Genomic DNA, 15,179 nt, shown 5'->3' with positions numbered 1-15,179 from the left:
CACATGCCCAGATTGTTTAAATGCCTGAAACCAGACTGTCTTCAATAAGTTCTGCTCTGTCTCTTCAACATTTTAAACAGAAACCCAACTAAAGTGGTGTAATAATTAAAAAAAAATTAAATATTAAAAGACTATTATAGACATATAGACATTTAAATGTGCCATGTATTTACATGGTATTCACAGTCACAGAAAACATTTTTAGCCAAGACCAGATCCACAATCCGCTTTCATTTGAAATCTTTTTCAAACATCCTTTTCGGTTTTCTAAAGTCTAAAGTATGAGGTTACGTAGAGCGTTTTCAAATTCAATTCTATTTGTGGACATGGCCTAAATATGACCTCCTATAAAAGTCATTTAAACTCTGTGTATATATGCTTTTCTCAAGAAAATTGTATTAAATGTATCTCTGATTTGTTATATCTGCTCTCTTGAAATCTGAAAAAATCTCATCATTGGCAACAGACTGCTGAGGCAGTAAATGCAATAAAAATAGCATTTTTTTTTTCAAATATTTCTTCCTCAAAAGTAAGAATCATAAATGGAACCATTAAAAAATCTGAATCAGACTTGTAAAATTCCTTACGATTGCCATCCCTATTCCCAACCCTAGTAAAAATGTGTAATAAGCTAATTCACACATGCATGACAAAATAAAAGCGTTCTATAAAATATTACAGTTATCTTTCACCATATTCTGAATAACAAATAAAAAAAAGGACTTCCCAGTTCCATATTTCAAAGCATGTTTGCAAAAATCCCACAGGGTGAAAAGTAGCAACATCCCAGCATTTTCAAACACGGTATACAGACCAACCAAGAACAGTAGCGTTAAGCTCTCCAGTAAACATCCTGGGCTGACACTTCTGTTGTTGAAGTGACATTTAAAACTGCATAAACATCTGCTTGCATATTGGAATTGGATGAAATCCAGCAAACCACCACAAACCCAGTCAACGGTACCAGATACATCTGTTCATGCTGAGCTCAGCATGATGGGAACCTAGAATTTCACATTAAGTTTGAGGAGAAACAGCTTACATTTTTGGAACAAAAAAATAAATAAAATAAAAAATAATAATATAATATATATGTCTAGACTGACTTGCAGCTGTGAAACATATCAACTTCGCTGCATAATCACACATACAGAGTGCAAAAATGCATTTAAATTATACCTTGGTTCATCATTAACTCCCTAAAGAAATGCACAGTATTTGCGAATCCAAATAAGGTTGTGAGGAAATGTCAATTAGCCCCAAAGAACGTAAACACAACAGTGGACTTGGTTCTCAGGTATGACACAAGAAGCTGTTAATAAACCATAAGCAGCATTCTGTTCCTAGACTAAACACTTGGTTGTGTACCACACTGTGTCCTGTCTTCCTCCCTCAGGTCCCAGATGAACCAAAAACCTCAACCCATGGCTTCCACTGGGATAATCTGTTTCAAATTCACTATAAAGATTTATTACCTTTATTCAGATTGTTGCACTAAAAACAGTCACATTTAGTTTAAACAATCAATACTTACCTTTATAATTAAACAAGCTGAACACTGAAGAGAGAGATGAGGGGTCTCTGCTCTAGGGTAAGGGGTTAAAGAAGTGGACATTATTATTTGTGCTGCTACTGAATTTTTTACAAATTAAAGAAGATCCAGAGTATAGAGTTACATTGCATGAAGTAAGATTCTCTGACTAAACAAACTTAATCGTAAAGAGTTCACCCAAAAATATAAATTATATCATAATTTACTCACTTTCATGCCATCCCTCCCTGTTGTGTATGACAAAGATTTTTAGAAAACCATCTCAGCTCCGTAGGTCCATACAATTCTAGTGAATGGTGGCCATAACTTTGAAGCTCCAAAAATCATTTAAAGGCAACATAATAGTAACCCATATGACTCCAGTGGTTTAATATATGTCTTCTGAAGCGATGCAATCCATTTGCGTGAGAAACAGATCAAAATTTCACTCCTTTTTACTATAAATCTCCACTTTCACTTTTAGGATATGAAAGTAAAAGTGGAGATTTATAGTAAAAAAGGAATTAAATATTGATCTGTTTAAACCCACACCTATCATATTGTTTCTGAAGACATGGATTAAACCACTGGAGTCATACAGATTACTTTTTTGCTGCCTTACTGTGCATTTTAGAGCTTGAAATGTCTGGTCACCTTTCACTGCATTGTTTGGACATATTCATCAAAGAATCTTTGTTTGTGTTCAGCAGAAGAAAGGAAGACATCTTGATGGCATGAGGGTGAGTAAATTATGAGAGAAATTACATTTTTGTGAACAATTCCTTTGATCTAAAACTTTAAGCAAGGACAATGCTTGTTTATTATTGGTAGCAATAAAATTAGTACATTTAATTAAACGTATACATTTTTGTAGAAAACAATTGTGACCCTTGCCTGTGCAACATTCACCACCTCGATACTAGGTTGTTGTGGGTAGTTGCAAAGGCACTGCTATGCAGTTGCTAGGATGTTCTGGGTGGTTAGTAGGGTTTTGCCAGGGTGGTCTGCGTGGTTAATAGGTGGTTGCTTACTAACTCATGTCAAAAGATCCCAAACCCAAGTTTCTAATATATTCTGGTCCTTAGATATGGCTCAGGTCCCTTCTTCAATGTAAGTCTAAGGGTTTTTTTAATCTGTTGAATTGTCCACTAGGTGAAAATTCTAAATCTGATCACTTAGAAAAGTAACAGCACAAATCTCCAAAAAAACACATGATCTGAGGTCTCATTCATATCTGTACCACAAAGCATGCAGGATTACATTTACATTTACATTTATGCATTTGGCTGATGCTTTTATCCAAAGTGACTTACAGTGCACTTATTACAGGGACAATCCCCCCAGAGCAACCTGGAGTTAAGTGCCTTGCTCAACAATGGTGGTGGCCATGGGGATTGAACCAGCGACCTTCTGATTAACAGTTATGTGCTTTAGCCCACTACGCCACTACAATTCCAGGATGAGTTATGCACTAATTTTTAGTACTTCGGTTAGGGTTTGTTCCATAAGTGCAATAGTAATAGTAATGCTTGACACTTGGGGGATGGGGTCGGTGTTAGGACCTCTGTATTTACTCTGAAAAATAGGAACGCAAGCAGTCGTGATATATAGCAAAGGATAAGGTCTCATTTAAAACATCTAACCATAACAAAACATGGTCAAAACTACCAGCTATTAAGACACTCCATCTAGTGGTAAACTACCTTTGCAGATGTTTATTCACTTAAAATCTACATATCAAACTCTAGTATTAACATGTCAGTGTGTTTTAACAACGTCACCTGTGCTGATGTCAGACATAGTAACTTAAGAATCTTCGCTGTATATCAAAGGTGGATGTGTTGTTGCAAAGAGCCTACAGGAAACACAACACTCAGTGTTGTTCTTCACAATGCCTTGATTACAAGAGTTGGGTCAGAATGAGTAAAGTCGGCACTGACCCAGAAAATCAAAGCTACAGAAAGTCTGTTAACTGTCTCCATTGCCCAAAAACTCTCTCTCTTTCTCTTCATTACTCTGTCTGCAAGCAGCTAACTCACTGCACTGAACTGCAAGTGCACAGGAAGTAAACACTTTAAACCATCAATAGAATGTTACAGAGGGAGCTCATAACCGCCATGATCATCAAGCTTTTATCTTCTTCAAAAATATTTTAATTGCACTCCACTGGGTCAAACTGTTCCATGAGGGGTTAACTGGGTTACAGTGGAGACTGCTTGTCAAAAAAAAAAGATATTTTGTCAAGCGAACATATATTTGGTGTGCTATTCCATCACACTCTCACCGCAAAATCATCAGGATTCATAAGACTTTTCTAAATGTGCTAATTTGCTAATTCGTATGATATCGTGCAACTGCACTTGTTTGAATTCCTACAACTTTCATCGCTGGACATCGTTTCCATCTAATACGTGACAATTACTTGCTTCTGTCACACACAACAGCTTCCTATCATGTTAACACACTACTGATTGGTTAAGTTTAGATAAGGGTTTTGGGTATGGGCATACTATTAATAAGTATCTTAATGGCTACTGTGTGGTACTTATGCTTCCACATTAGACATCTGGGAATTTGCACATGATGATGTCATACGATTTTATGCAAACAACATCGTGCAAGACCATACGAAATAGCCAACTTGTAAATTTATGTACGACTTTTCATGAGATCGGTTTGGCTAATCCACGTGAACAGTGGAACACATGCTTGTCATGCAGACCTATTTTCTCCCCTGTGAGGATGACCTGTCTGTCTACCTTAGTGATGCCTTCATAGCCAAAATCTGCACATTTTGTGAAATGCAGAATAGCATACCATCCCTCATCATTACAGCATCAAATGATGCAAGCAATGCATGCAACTCCATGCAAACAATCTACACTTACAACCATTCCAGATATTTTAAAGGGGTCATGTCTTAAATGGTTTTATCATTTTATTCGAGCTGTTAATTTAACACATCAATTCGATGTGATTAATTATACTGAATAAATTTTTACGCAATGAATCACGTCCCCGGTGTGTACTAACGAATATGCCTACCATCAGAGCAATTCATGCTTGAAGTATCATCTGTTTTCAGCAGTGAGCAGTTAGCAAAACTGAAAATGCGATCTTGCCTTCACACACAGCTAGACAGAGCGCAATTCCGAATGCAGGGATATTGAGGCATGTTAAGTTTCAAACAGCATTTCACTTGACACAACGAAACACTATGCTTATGACACAACCAAAGTGAGATGCCCCAAAAGCATCCGTCTGACTAATGTGTACATCGACACGCCCTTAGAAAAGCCCATATAATAAGTCTATTTTGAACAGATTGACAAATTCAATTTCAAAATGAATTGCTGTGGAATGTAGGCCAATGATCTGCTTATGTTCAATAATATGGAAATAAACAATATGTTGTTGAGTACATTGTCTTATCAATGCTTTACACTTCTGCCACAACAATGTAATGCATGTTAATTATTTTAATTATATTTATATATTATTATTTTATCATTAAATGTTTAATTATCAATGGGGGCTTTCTCTGCAAAATATGTATGCGATTAATTGTAATTATTTTGAATAATTAATCAGCATGTCGTGTAATCATTTAGAATTCAAATGTTAATTGATTGACAGCCCTGCATTGTTTTTTTTTTTTTTCAGAGGTTCATTGATAATATTAGTCAAGGTTTCTGGCAGCAAAAACGTTTATGTGTCCAATTTGCACCCTCTCTCTGACCTTTACAATTAAATAGGATGCTTTATTTCTTTAATTATTTTTGCTTGTGTGCTTTGCAGGCTTCTATATATTTGTCCTTTTAAAATGACAAATGAGAAACAACACTTATTCGCAGGTTGTAGGTTTGCTATCAGGTCCAATATATTCTGCGATGCAAAGAGACCGGGCAAAGTCTGCATTTCATTGTAGCAAATTCACTAAACAATGCCTGAAGAATTATGCTACAATTATGCCACAAAATCTGTTAAGGTTGGACAGAAATAATCAGAAAAAAGCTTGAAAAAGCACAAGATATTCCCCATTTCTTTTTTATTTTATTATTATAATTATTATTAGATATGCCTATTGGAATAATAACATTTTTATTTAAATTTGTTTCTCAGTAAATACACTTCTCACTACAACAGAACATATTCACCCATTTCTGTTTTCACTATGTAGCAAATGTCGGTTTTATAGAGTAATGGAAACGTGATGTCATCACGGGAGCTCTAACTCAAAAACCAAAAAAAATGAGGACATCTTTAGCTGAGCTGGCATCAGTATGGCACTTGAGCTGACTGACAGAGCAATTTTCTAGTGACTGATGCCATATGCCACGTGCGTGTGCCAAGGCTGTATCTAAGGAAACTATGTGTGCCTCTGGAGCCTTGTGGCAGTTTAGAGATGATAAATTATGCACCAAAGGGCCAGACTGGTTTTTCCTCACTGGCCTTAAAAGCGAGGTAAAGTCCTCCCAAATAAAGACGAGGTTTCTAAGTTTAATGCTCTATCAGGTTTTAATTCAACAAAACCTCCCTCCCTAGCCTAAACATTAAACCTAACCAATAGTGTCATAAAAGCAAACATGATATGAAAAAAAACAATTGCTGAAGAAATTGTTAAAATGTATCACCTTGCATGTCATAGGCAATGCTGGGTAATCTACTCAAATCTACTACAAAAAAGTAATCCACTACAAATTAATTCTCTAAAATTGTATCAAATTACTTTACTGATTACATAAATTAATCAAATTGCTAATAATTTAACTTTCTAAATCACTTTTTCTAGATAATATTTCAGATCAAATTCAAAATATCTATATTTTTTCCTCATCGATAATTGTCGGACACCCTTTAGCTGTCACAGAAACTATAACAGACAAACAAATTAATTTATATTTTAAATGTATACAGTACATCTTACTTCAGTGCATATAATGTGCTTAAAAGTAATTACTTTAATTGAAAGTCAGTAACTGTAATCTGAATACAACAATTTAATAATAAGTTACATATCTTTGTTGACTAAAAATGTATTAGATTACAGTAACTAATTACTTTGTAATCGGATACACCCGACATAGGATAGTATTGTGTGAGGAACAGGGCAAAAAGAAAGTGTTTATGAACTGATTATCTGCACTTTTACTCATGATTTGTGGGAGTAAAGGAATAAAAGTCATAGTTTAAAGGCCTTTAGTGCTCATATCACCAGGAAACTGCCAGGATACCTACGAGACACGTAAAAAAATTATTTTGCAAAATGTATAGTATAGATTATACTAAAGGTATAGTAATATGATTCTAAATCGCACGTAGAAAATGATCTTCACCACTAAGATCAATAGTAATTGGGAAACGAGACCCAGAACTCGTTCAATGCACTCGTGAAGAGCAGAGCTCACTGCGCACACGTATTAAATCAGACGCGCATCTGCAGCCTTTCTTTCGTCTGTTCTTAATTATTTTGTGCATAAGAAATCCTGATTTGAAACACTTGATATGTGAATAAACTTTCTAATCTCGCTAAAAATGTTATGCACTAGGAGGAGGTGGAATTTCTAGATTTTTACATTAGTAAATATTTGCATTAAGGTGATGGAAAGGTTTATTCGCAAAACGATGACGTGTTTCGAACATTCATGCATGTGTTATGAGTGTGCAATAGCTTGATGTGACTAGCCCACCAAAAGGTCCAACCTTTGCACACAATTCTTTGAACAGAGCGCTTGTCATTTGGGAGTGTTTAACCCACAGCTGGTCGATAAAGTGGGTCCTCACAATCCACCAGGAAAGTTTTGAGAGCGGGCACTCCCAGGTATGCGGAGACTGGCTGTGTGTGGGCATCGCAGCTATTTCAGCCTACATTATATCAGATATTCCACTTATTCTGCGGTGTCAAGTATATGCATTTAATAAAATGAGATACTTACTCCAATTTTGCAAATAAAACTGTCCCCAAAGCAGTGAGAGGTCATTCAGCTGCTCCATCATGATAATGCGCATTACGTAGTGGATGGAAACGCGCAACAATTTGTATTTTCTTAAGTCTAATTTTTATAAATGCACTTAAAACATTTGAAACATTTTGGATTGAAACCCAGCTAATTTCAAACCTTGTTCACCAGGAGTAGGCTGTAAGAATTCAGAAGGAAATCAAAACAGTGTCATTGACTTCAAGCTTTGCGATTGCACGCACACTTTCTGCAAGAAAATTATCTCCAGAAAGTTTTAAACAATCTTGTGTTGGTGAATGGTGAAACACCTGGCGAGCCACTTGATTTTTAGCAAAGAGCCACACTTTCCCGACCCCTGCTTTAGATGGACATTTTGCCCCAAGACTGCAGTCAGCCCCAACATCACTCCCCAATTATGACAGCTGCCATGTGTTCAATACTGTGCCATGTTACATGCCATAGTCCTGACCTACTGTCCTGACCTCTCCTGCATGTGACAGTCAACTGCCAAGGAAAAATTAAAACCTGCCACTCAGATACTGGAGCACATTTCTGCTTGTCATGCTAGACAGCTTCAAGCTCCCACTCCGCAGGAACCACAGGGCAGTCAAATGAGCCAAACGTGGCTGTGGCGCACATCAGATGCATCAAAACCTGATGTTTTAAAATGCATACTGGCTTGAAGAATGCTGCAGAACTGCATGAAGACATGAGGGTTTTTTGTTGAAGGACCACAGAACCCACCAGAAAAAATAACAGCATAAAAGCAAATTCACAAGGCATAATGTTCTGATAAAAATGTATGTAGCGGCTGACAGTCATAGAGTTACAAAACAAAATTCAACAGAACAGACCCATTTTAACTTTCTCCACTGAAATCTCTTATCACACTTGTAACTAAGTTAATGGAATAGTTCACTCAAAAATGAAAATTCTGTCACCATTTACCCTCATGTTTTAACAAACTAGAATGACTTTCTTCAATGAAACATGTTAGGCAGAATGTTAGCCTTAGTCACCATTCACTTTGATTGCATCTTTTTTCAAAACAATGAGAGTTAACGGTTACAAAGGCTGTCACCTAACATCTTATTTTGTGTTCCACGGAAGAAAGTAAGTCATACAGGTTTTAAAAACATGGGAGTGAGTAAGTGATGACATAATTGTTTTGGGTAACATTCTCTTTAACATTTTGCAAATATTTCCATCTTTCAGAACAAGGTATGAATCAAAGGTCCTTTCTTGTTTGTCTTATTTTGTACAGAACAAGCCATTTGGAAAAAGAACATTTGCCAAGATGAGGTCATTGGCATGTTGAGCTCAAATATTTGGTCTTTATTTTAGCTCATTCTTTTGGCTTTTATTTCAGATCATATCTTTGACAAAAAGCCAATCAAAACAAAAATATCAGACGTTATGTGTATACTATGGAGTCATAGAGTTCAATTATAAACCTCTCGAACTGCACATGGCTACACAAATAACCAACCTTGCACATAATCTCTGTTGGGAGTATTAAAGCATAATGTTCACGTTGTATATGTTCAATTATATCACCTCTTTTTCTAAGACCAATAAACAGCCACAATGTGTAATTAAAAGGGAAGCAGACAAACAAATATAAAACTTCAGAGAGTCCTTTGTCTCAGTGGCTTCTTTCTGGGCAGCAATTGGGACCAAGATGTCTACTGTTCCCTCCCACCTCTCAGTAAAAGAGACAACAAACAATAGGGTTGCCATGGTAAAATCAAAGCCCTCTGCCTCAGCACGACAGCGGATTAGTCAGAGCTATGCCCTCTGCCTCAAATGTTCTGCATTCTCACCAAAACCATAAATGCTTATGCTAAAGAGCTTTGCACACCAAATGCGAATGTACAGCATGATTTCTCGCCGTTATCAACATTTTGAACTGAAACCTGGAGCGAACACTCGTGCCGAATCGCGCGGGCGACAAAGTGAACCTTTTTTTACGGTGAGTGTGTTGATTTTTTTTCTTCGCCAGGCGAACAATTGCCCTGGCCAATAATATACAAGCTTTATATCATGTGTCAGAAGCCTTTGCAGTTACCAGAACCAGAGCAACAGGTGCCACTGAAGCACAGAAAATTGTTTTGACCATCAATATTAAACTGTGAAGTTACTTGAGAAAGAAATCCTGAACCAGCATTGAGGATGTTTATTTAATTTGCATCAAATGCATTAAAAATTGAAAATAATTAAAAAATAATTCTCATAATAATTATTTTTACATGTAAATGATATTGCTGCATGGAGGGGCTGAGAGGAGGAAGTTCCCTCATGCAGCTCCCTTCAAGGTTCCTGTGGGCCAGCCGCGGGCTTTCTGGAGGTTGTAAAAAAAAACGAAGGAGCATGCAGACAGTCTACGTGCACTGTGGTGATGCTGAAACGCACTGTGCATGAGATGTACCAGCAGGCGGAAAACCGAAGTACACTTTGACCTTAAGAAAGAAAGTCATATGGTTTTGGAGCAAATGGTGAGTAAATGATGACAGAAATTTTGGTTGAACTACCTGTGAGCTTATGATTATATTCAGCTTTCACCTGACCACTGAAGAATGTCAAATTATTAAGAGCAAAAACTTTCAATTTACATATCATCAGAAGGCATGTATAGACGGGACCTTACATGACATGTATAAACAGAGATCGGGAGTATCCTATGGAATGATTCTTTGTACTATGATGTGGCACCCAAAATATGGAAAAGAGATGTATTACTCACCAGTCTCTCCATTTCCTGTTCTCTAAGTCGCTCTTCTCTCTGGCGCCGATGGTACTCCAGCAGGTCATCCTCATTGTCGCTAATCTCTGTGATGCTGTTTTTGCGGTCCCTCATGCCAGGGTGAGGAATTCGAACGTCTTTGTTACCCGCTGACATCTTCCTGTGGCTCCTGGGACTGGATCGGGGTGATGATCCAGGCAGAGAGCCTAGACTGAAGGCCGAAGATAGCGAGTTCCCAAAACTTCCCTTACGCCCATCCAAGGTGGGCGATGGGCTGCGAGCACGCATTACACGAGGACTGAACTGTTCTTCCGTAGGAGAGCCCGCTTTCCGTCTGAGTCTGGGGCTCTCTGGGACCAGTCTTGGTGATGGGCTCTCTGGGGTACGTAGGGTTCCCGGTAGAGCTCCAGGGAGTACAGGAACACCCCTACGAGCTATGGAGGGGCTGAGAGGAGGAAGTTCCCTCATGCAGCTCCCTTCAAGGTTCCTGCGGGCCAGCCGTGGGCTTTCTGGAGGTTGTAAAGCGTGCGGGAGTGGAGGTCCGCCCTGAATGATGTGTACAATGGGGTCCAAGGGGGGCTGAAAAGATCGCGAGGGTGGTGAGAGCGGGCTAGACATCAAGGAATGGTCTTGCTGAGGCTGCTCCCGGAAAGGACTTGAGGGCCGTTTCTGGAGGACAATGGGAGCTTTAGTTCTGGTACTAGAGGGTGAGGAAGTTGGGGATGCAGTGGAGAATTTGGGGGTCAATCTGGGGCTACCTGGAACTTGCACCCGACTGACAGATAGACCATCAGTCGGAGTGGTAGAGATGGAGACAGAGGGCAGAATGTGAATCTGTATGGGGCTGTCTGGGGTTCTAGCCACTGAGTTGTCATGGTTCAACCCCCTACGGGCTGGCTTTGGGCTTGGTGGTGCTTCCAAAAGAGCCTTTCTCTGGAGTCTGGGACTCTCAGGCACCTTTGACCCACTGCTGCTACTGGAATAATTGGGCAGTATGGTCCGTGGCTGAGGTATGGGAGGCTGGCTGGTGTAATTGTAGCTGGAGGACCTCACTGGAACAGGAGGAAGCATGTGAATCTGGTCCTGACAACCACTCGGCGAGAGACTTGTGTAACTGCCACTGCTGGCAGCCGATGGGGATGAAAGAGGTGAGAAAGGAGGGGAGGTGTTCTCATAACTGGAGCCCACAGACATAGCACCAGGGCTCGTTGGAGGAGAGAGAAGGAAGCGCCCACCTCCATTTAACATGGGGGATAGAGGGGACTTGGAGATGGGCTGACCAGAGGGCTTCTTTGATTCAGAGGAAGCTGGTTGAGGATCATCCATGACTAGCGAGTCCATAATGTCCTGAAGGTCCTGCTCAATGGAACTGACAATGGCACGGTGCTCTGGACGCACTCTCTCGTTGGAAACTGGGTGGGGTTCTGGCGCTCCAGATGAGTGATTCTCATTGACCAGGTTCTCAGAATCTGAAGGAACAAATAACAACCATAAGCCTGTGCCATAAGAGTAGATGACATTAAATACTTTTGGGAAGTTCATATGTCCTACAGTGTGGCATGCTATATTCTAAAACTATTTCTAAACAACATTTTGCCAATTCCTTAATAATTATTATTCATGCAGCTTTTATGGCAATATTATCTGAAAGCCTACATGTAATATTGATTACCTTTATAATACGTTTGTTACGCTGCAAAACCATTTAATATTAACAAATGAAAGCAGCATTAAATGGTGAAAACCTTAAGAGAAACTGTAACCAGTCACAACACGTAAAATACACACTTTTCCATATATATTCATCTATACCTAAAATCTTGACGTTGATTATAAAAAAGTTTATTGATATTTTAGGGGCAGTTCAGACCTATTGTGTTCTTGTGTTAAAAAAAAAAAAGCTAGATGCAGCACAATGAATGAAACAGAATGCAGGTGTCTCGAGACAAATGTTTAAGCTCTTTTAAACTTGACACAACATCTTAAAAATGTGCAACATTCAAAGATATCGGATTAGCGATTACAACTTGAATGGATATAACAAGAAAGGAACTTAAGGGTAGGTTGATGCATTTGGCTTCCTCACCTCATCTAACCCTAATGATTATCTTCAGTGTAACACATGTACCATCATCTCTTTTGGCACTGCAGTGATGAATTTAATCAATTAGACCCATTCAACAACCTCACTTTCAGCACTGCTGCCAAACACATATAAGATGAATGCTCAATTAGAAATAGTGGTTTAAGAAATGGAAACTCAGTGTGTCGGCCAGTTTTACAGGATAAATGTCAAATGAAAATATACCCATGCAGCTAAATCACAGGCAACTAACCATATCCAATGTAGGCCTAACTGGTTCATCAGCTGAAAATGAGAAGGCAAAGACGTACATTATCTAAACCACCAATATCTTATTTAATATAGTACCCACCTTGTGATTTTTCCTTGTCAATCGGGCAAAAAATTTATCCATTAACATTAAACTCCAGATGTGAAAAACTGGTGCTCTACTGAATACATTGTAGATTGAATATTGTTATGTGTAGATTGTGTTGTGTAGACTACATATCGTTTACTACAGTGTGCATTTACACAATACTCACAATTCACTATACATATTGCAATACAATGTTTTATTGTGATTTAGTGAACTGTGAGTATTGTAATGAGAACAGGTCTAATTGTATTTACTGTAACTACATCTATTGTTGCATGCTGAGCAGACTTCCAATCTGACCAAAGTAAATTTCAGTACCTCACACGTGATATAAAATGAGATTATAATTCTGGTGAATCATAGTGGAACAACACCAAAGTAATGGGACTGATTCTCAGGGAATACACTAACTGATAATATGCACTGTACACTGGAAATAATTAATCTAAAAATGTGCTTCATGTGGTAAAATCTCAATGAACTGGTTCGATTAAAATGGAGTAATACTGAAGAGGTTAATCTTCCAAATGCATTAAATGAAAATCATTATATGTATAAACAATTTATCGGATTTTAATGTTCGCATGTAAAGTTATGTGTTTAAGGCTCATTGAATCGCTTTCAGTCCCTGAATTGATTCCCAACATTCAAATTTGATCATTCTTCCTTTTGTCAACCCACACCTCTCTGTCCTGATTACGACATGCTCTCTGCTCAAACTCCTCACAAATAATGCATTACATTTCCTCGCGTTTTATTTATTATTATTTTATAGGCATCGTGGTTTAGAAATATGTCAGAGCAGCTGTCGATGCATCTGACACAATTACCCCTTTAAAAACTGTTGATGACGGAAAAAATAAACTGTTTTTGAAGATAAATTGATGACTAAGACAGTACATTAAAGCTTAAATGTGACAAGAAAATGCATGTCAACATAACAAGCCACGTACAAAAGCACTATAAAAACGATGCATGTGCTTAATTCGTCAATAAACCGATCTGACATATGTAATGAGAACTTACATTTGAGGACACGTTTGTGAAAACGTTAAGCCGTTTTGTTTGTCTTACAACCCATAACAAAGCTCAGATTAAAATGTAAGGCTCCTGCATTCCGGTTCTTGAGCTAGGCCAGCAGTACCGGCCACACGGTACCCAGGCAAGAGTGAAAAACGCCGTTGAGAAATTCCAGCCGGGTTAGTGCGCCTGAGCGCCGCTACAGCACCGCTGAGTCCCCCGCCCTCCTCTGTCCACGGTGCTGATGTGACTACTGGCTGCACGAGGCGGGGTCTGCTTTCTTAAAGCGATAGTGCACATTTTCATCTCTTATTTTGAGGTAGCTGTGGGTTTGACCTTAGCAATGTTGCTTTTGTTCTCAAAATATTTCTGCTAATTAAAAAATAGGGTGACTAATTATTAGATGTTATTTTTCACTAGGTAATTCTAAATGATAAGTAATAAAAAAATAATTAGGAGAATATAATATAACGTAGGATGAATTCAGATAAATTGGGCCACTTTTTGACAGTCATATCAAAAGGCTAAAAAGTGGCTAAAAAAATACAACATAATATAGCAGTGAAAACATAAAAATTTGTGAATGCATTACATCACAATGACTCCACAATAAAAGACTACCTGTTTATATACTGTATGAAACTCTTCTATGAGCAATATTGTAATGTTATCAAGAATATCCAGCAGACTGTCAGTCGGGTGTGGAAACTTCGCTGCCTGATATTTTGCGAATATTAGGGTAAGAGTGAGAGGGATAGGAGACCAGGGTGGATGGTGAGTAGGGCTGAAATGATTAGTCGACATTATCGACAACGTCGACAATACAAAATTTGTCTACAAAAATTTTCATTGTCGAATAGTCGTTTCATCTCATTTAACGAAACATGAGATCACATTGAACTCTAATGATGATGCACAAGAGCGGCACTGCAGTTCACACCTGACTGAGGAGTGGAAGAAAATACAGCTCACAGTCCAGATGCACTCTAAACTTTCCAAACAGATTCAGGTGATGTAGATCGCAAAGTATTGGCGAATTATAATGCAAAAATACCAAACAAGTAAATACAGAAGCACTCTCATTGTGGAATAAGCCAGAGCCCTTTAAATTATATCTTAAATACAGTTGAATTTATTGTGTTATGGCTTTATTAAAGTTCAAATAATACGGAAGCAGATCATATAAATAACTACAAACTCCAAAACTGGTATTTCTCTGTGTGGTCAGTGCCTCTTCAATGAGTTGCAAGAATGTCCCGATCTGAGGGGGAGAGACTGAAACTGCACTCAGCTGATGCACACTCTGCCGAGCGGACGCTCGTCCCTCGAGTGTGCACACTTAATGCAGCTAGATTATAACGTGATGGCTCTCGACTTATTGAATCATTATATATGTCATTGTGCATTTATTATCATGAAGAAAATTGGCAAAATACAGCTTTATTAATGAGAGAGAGTTTTTTTTTTGTGAGTAAAAGATGGAT

The 15,179-nt window shown here is 38.3% G+C and overlaps 1 protein-coding gene across 2 annotated transcripts in view; it reads right to left on the bottom strand.

Moving 5' to 3' along the window:
* LOC127629685 (pleckstrin homology-like domain family B member 1) overlaps positions 1-15,179 on the bottom strand; it is a 111,822-nt gene that overhangs the window by 53,558 nt on the left and 43,085 nt on the right. For both annotated transcript variants that reach the window (XM_052106889.1, XM_052106890.1), the window contains exon 6: positions 10,235-11,703. In XM_052106889.1, the coding sequence (XP_051962849.1) occupies positions 10,235-11,703 (1,469 nt within the window). The remainder of the gene's footprint in view (positions 1-10,234; positions 11,704-15,179) is intronic.

This window comes from Xyrauchen texanus, chromosome 36 (assembly GCF_025860055.1).
Source record: "Xyrauchen texanus isolate HMW12.3.18 chromosome 36, RBS_HiC_50CHRs, whole genome shotgun sequence".
In the NCBI taxonomy this organism is placed as follows: Eukaryota; Metazoa; Chordata; class Actinopteri; order Cypriniformes; family Catostomidae; genus Xyrauchen; species Xyrauchen texanus.
The sequence above is the reverse complement of the archived record's forward strand: the minus strand, read 5'-3'. Positions and strand labels throughout refer to the sequence as shown.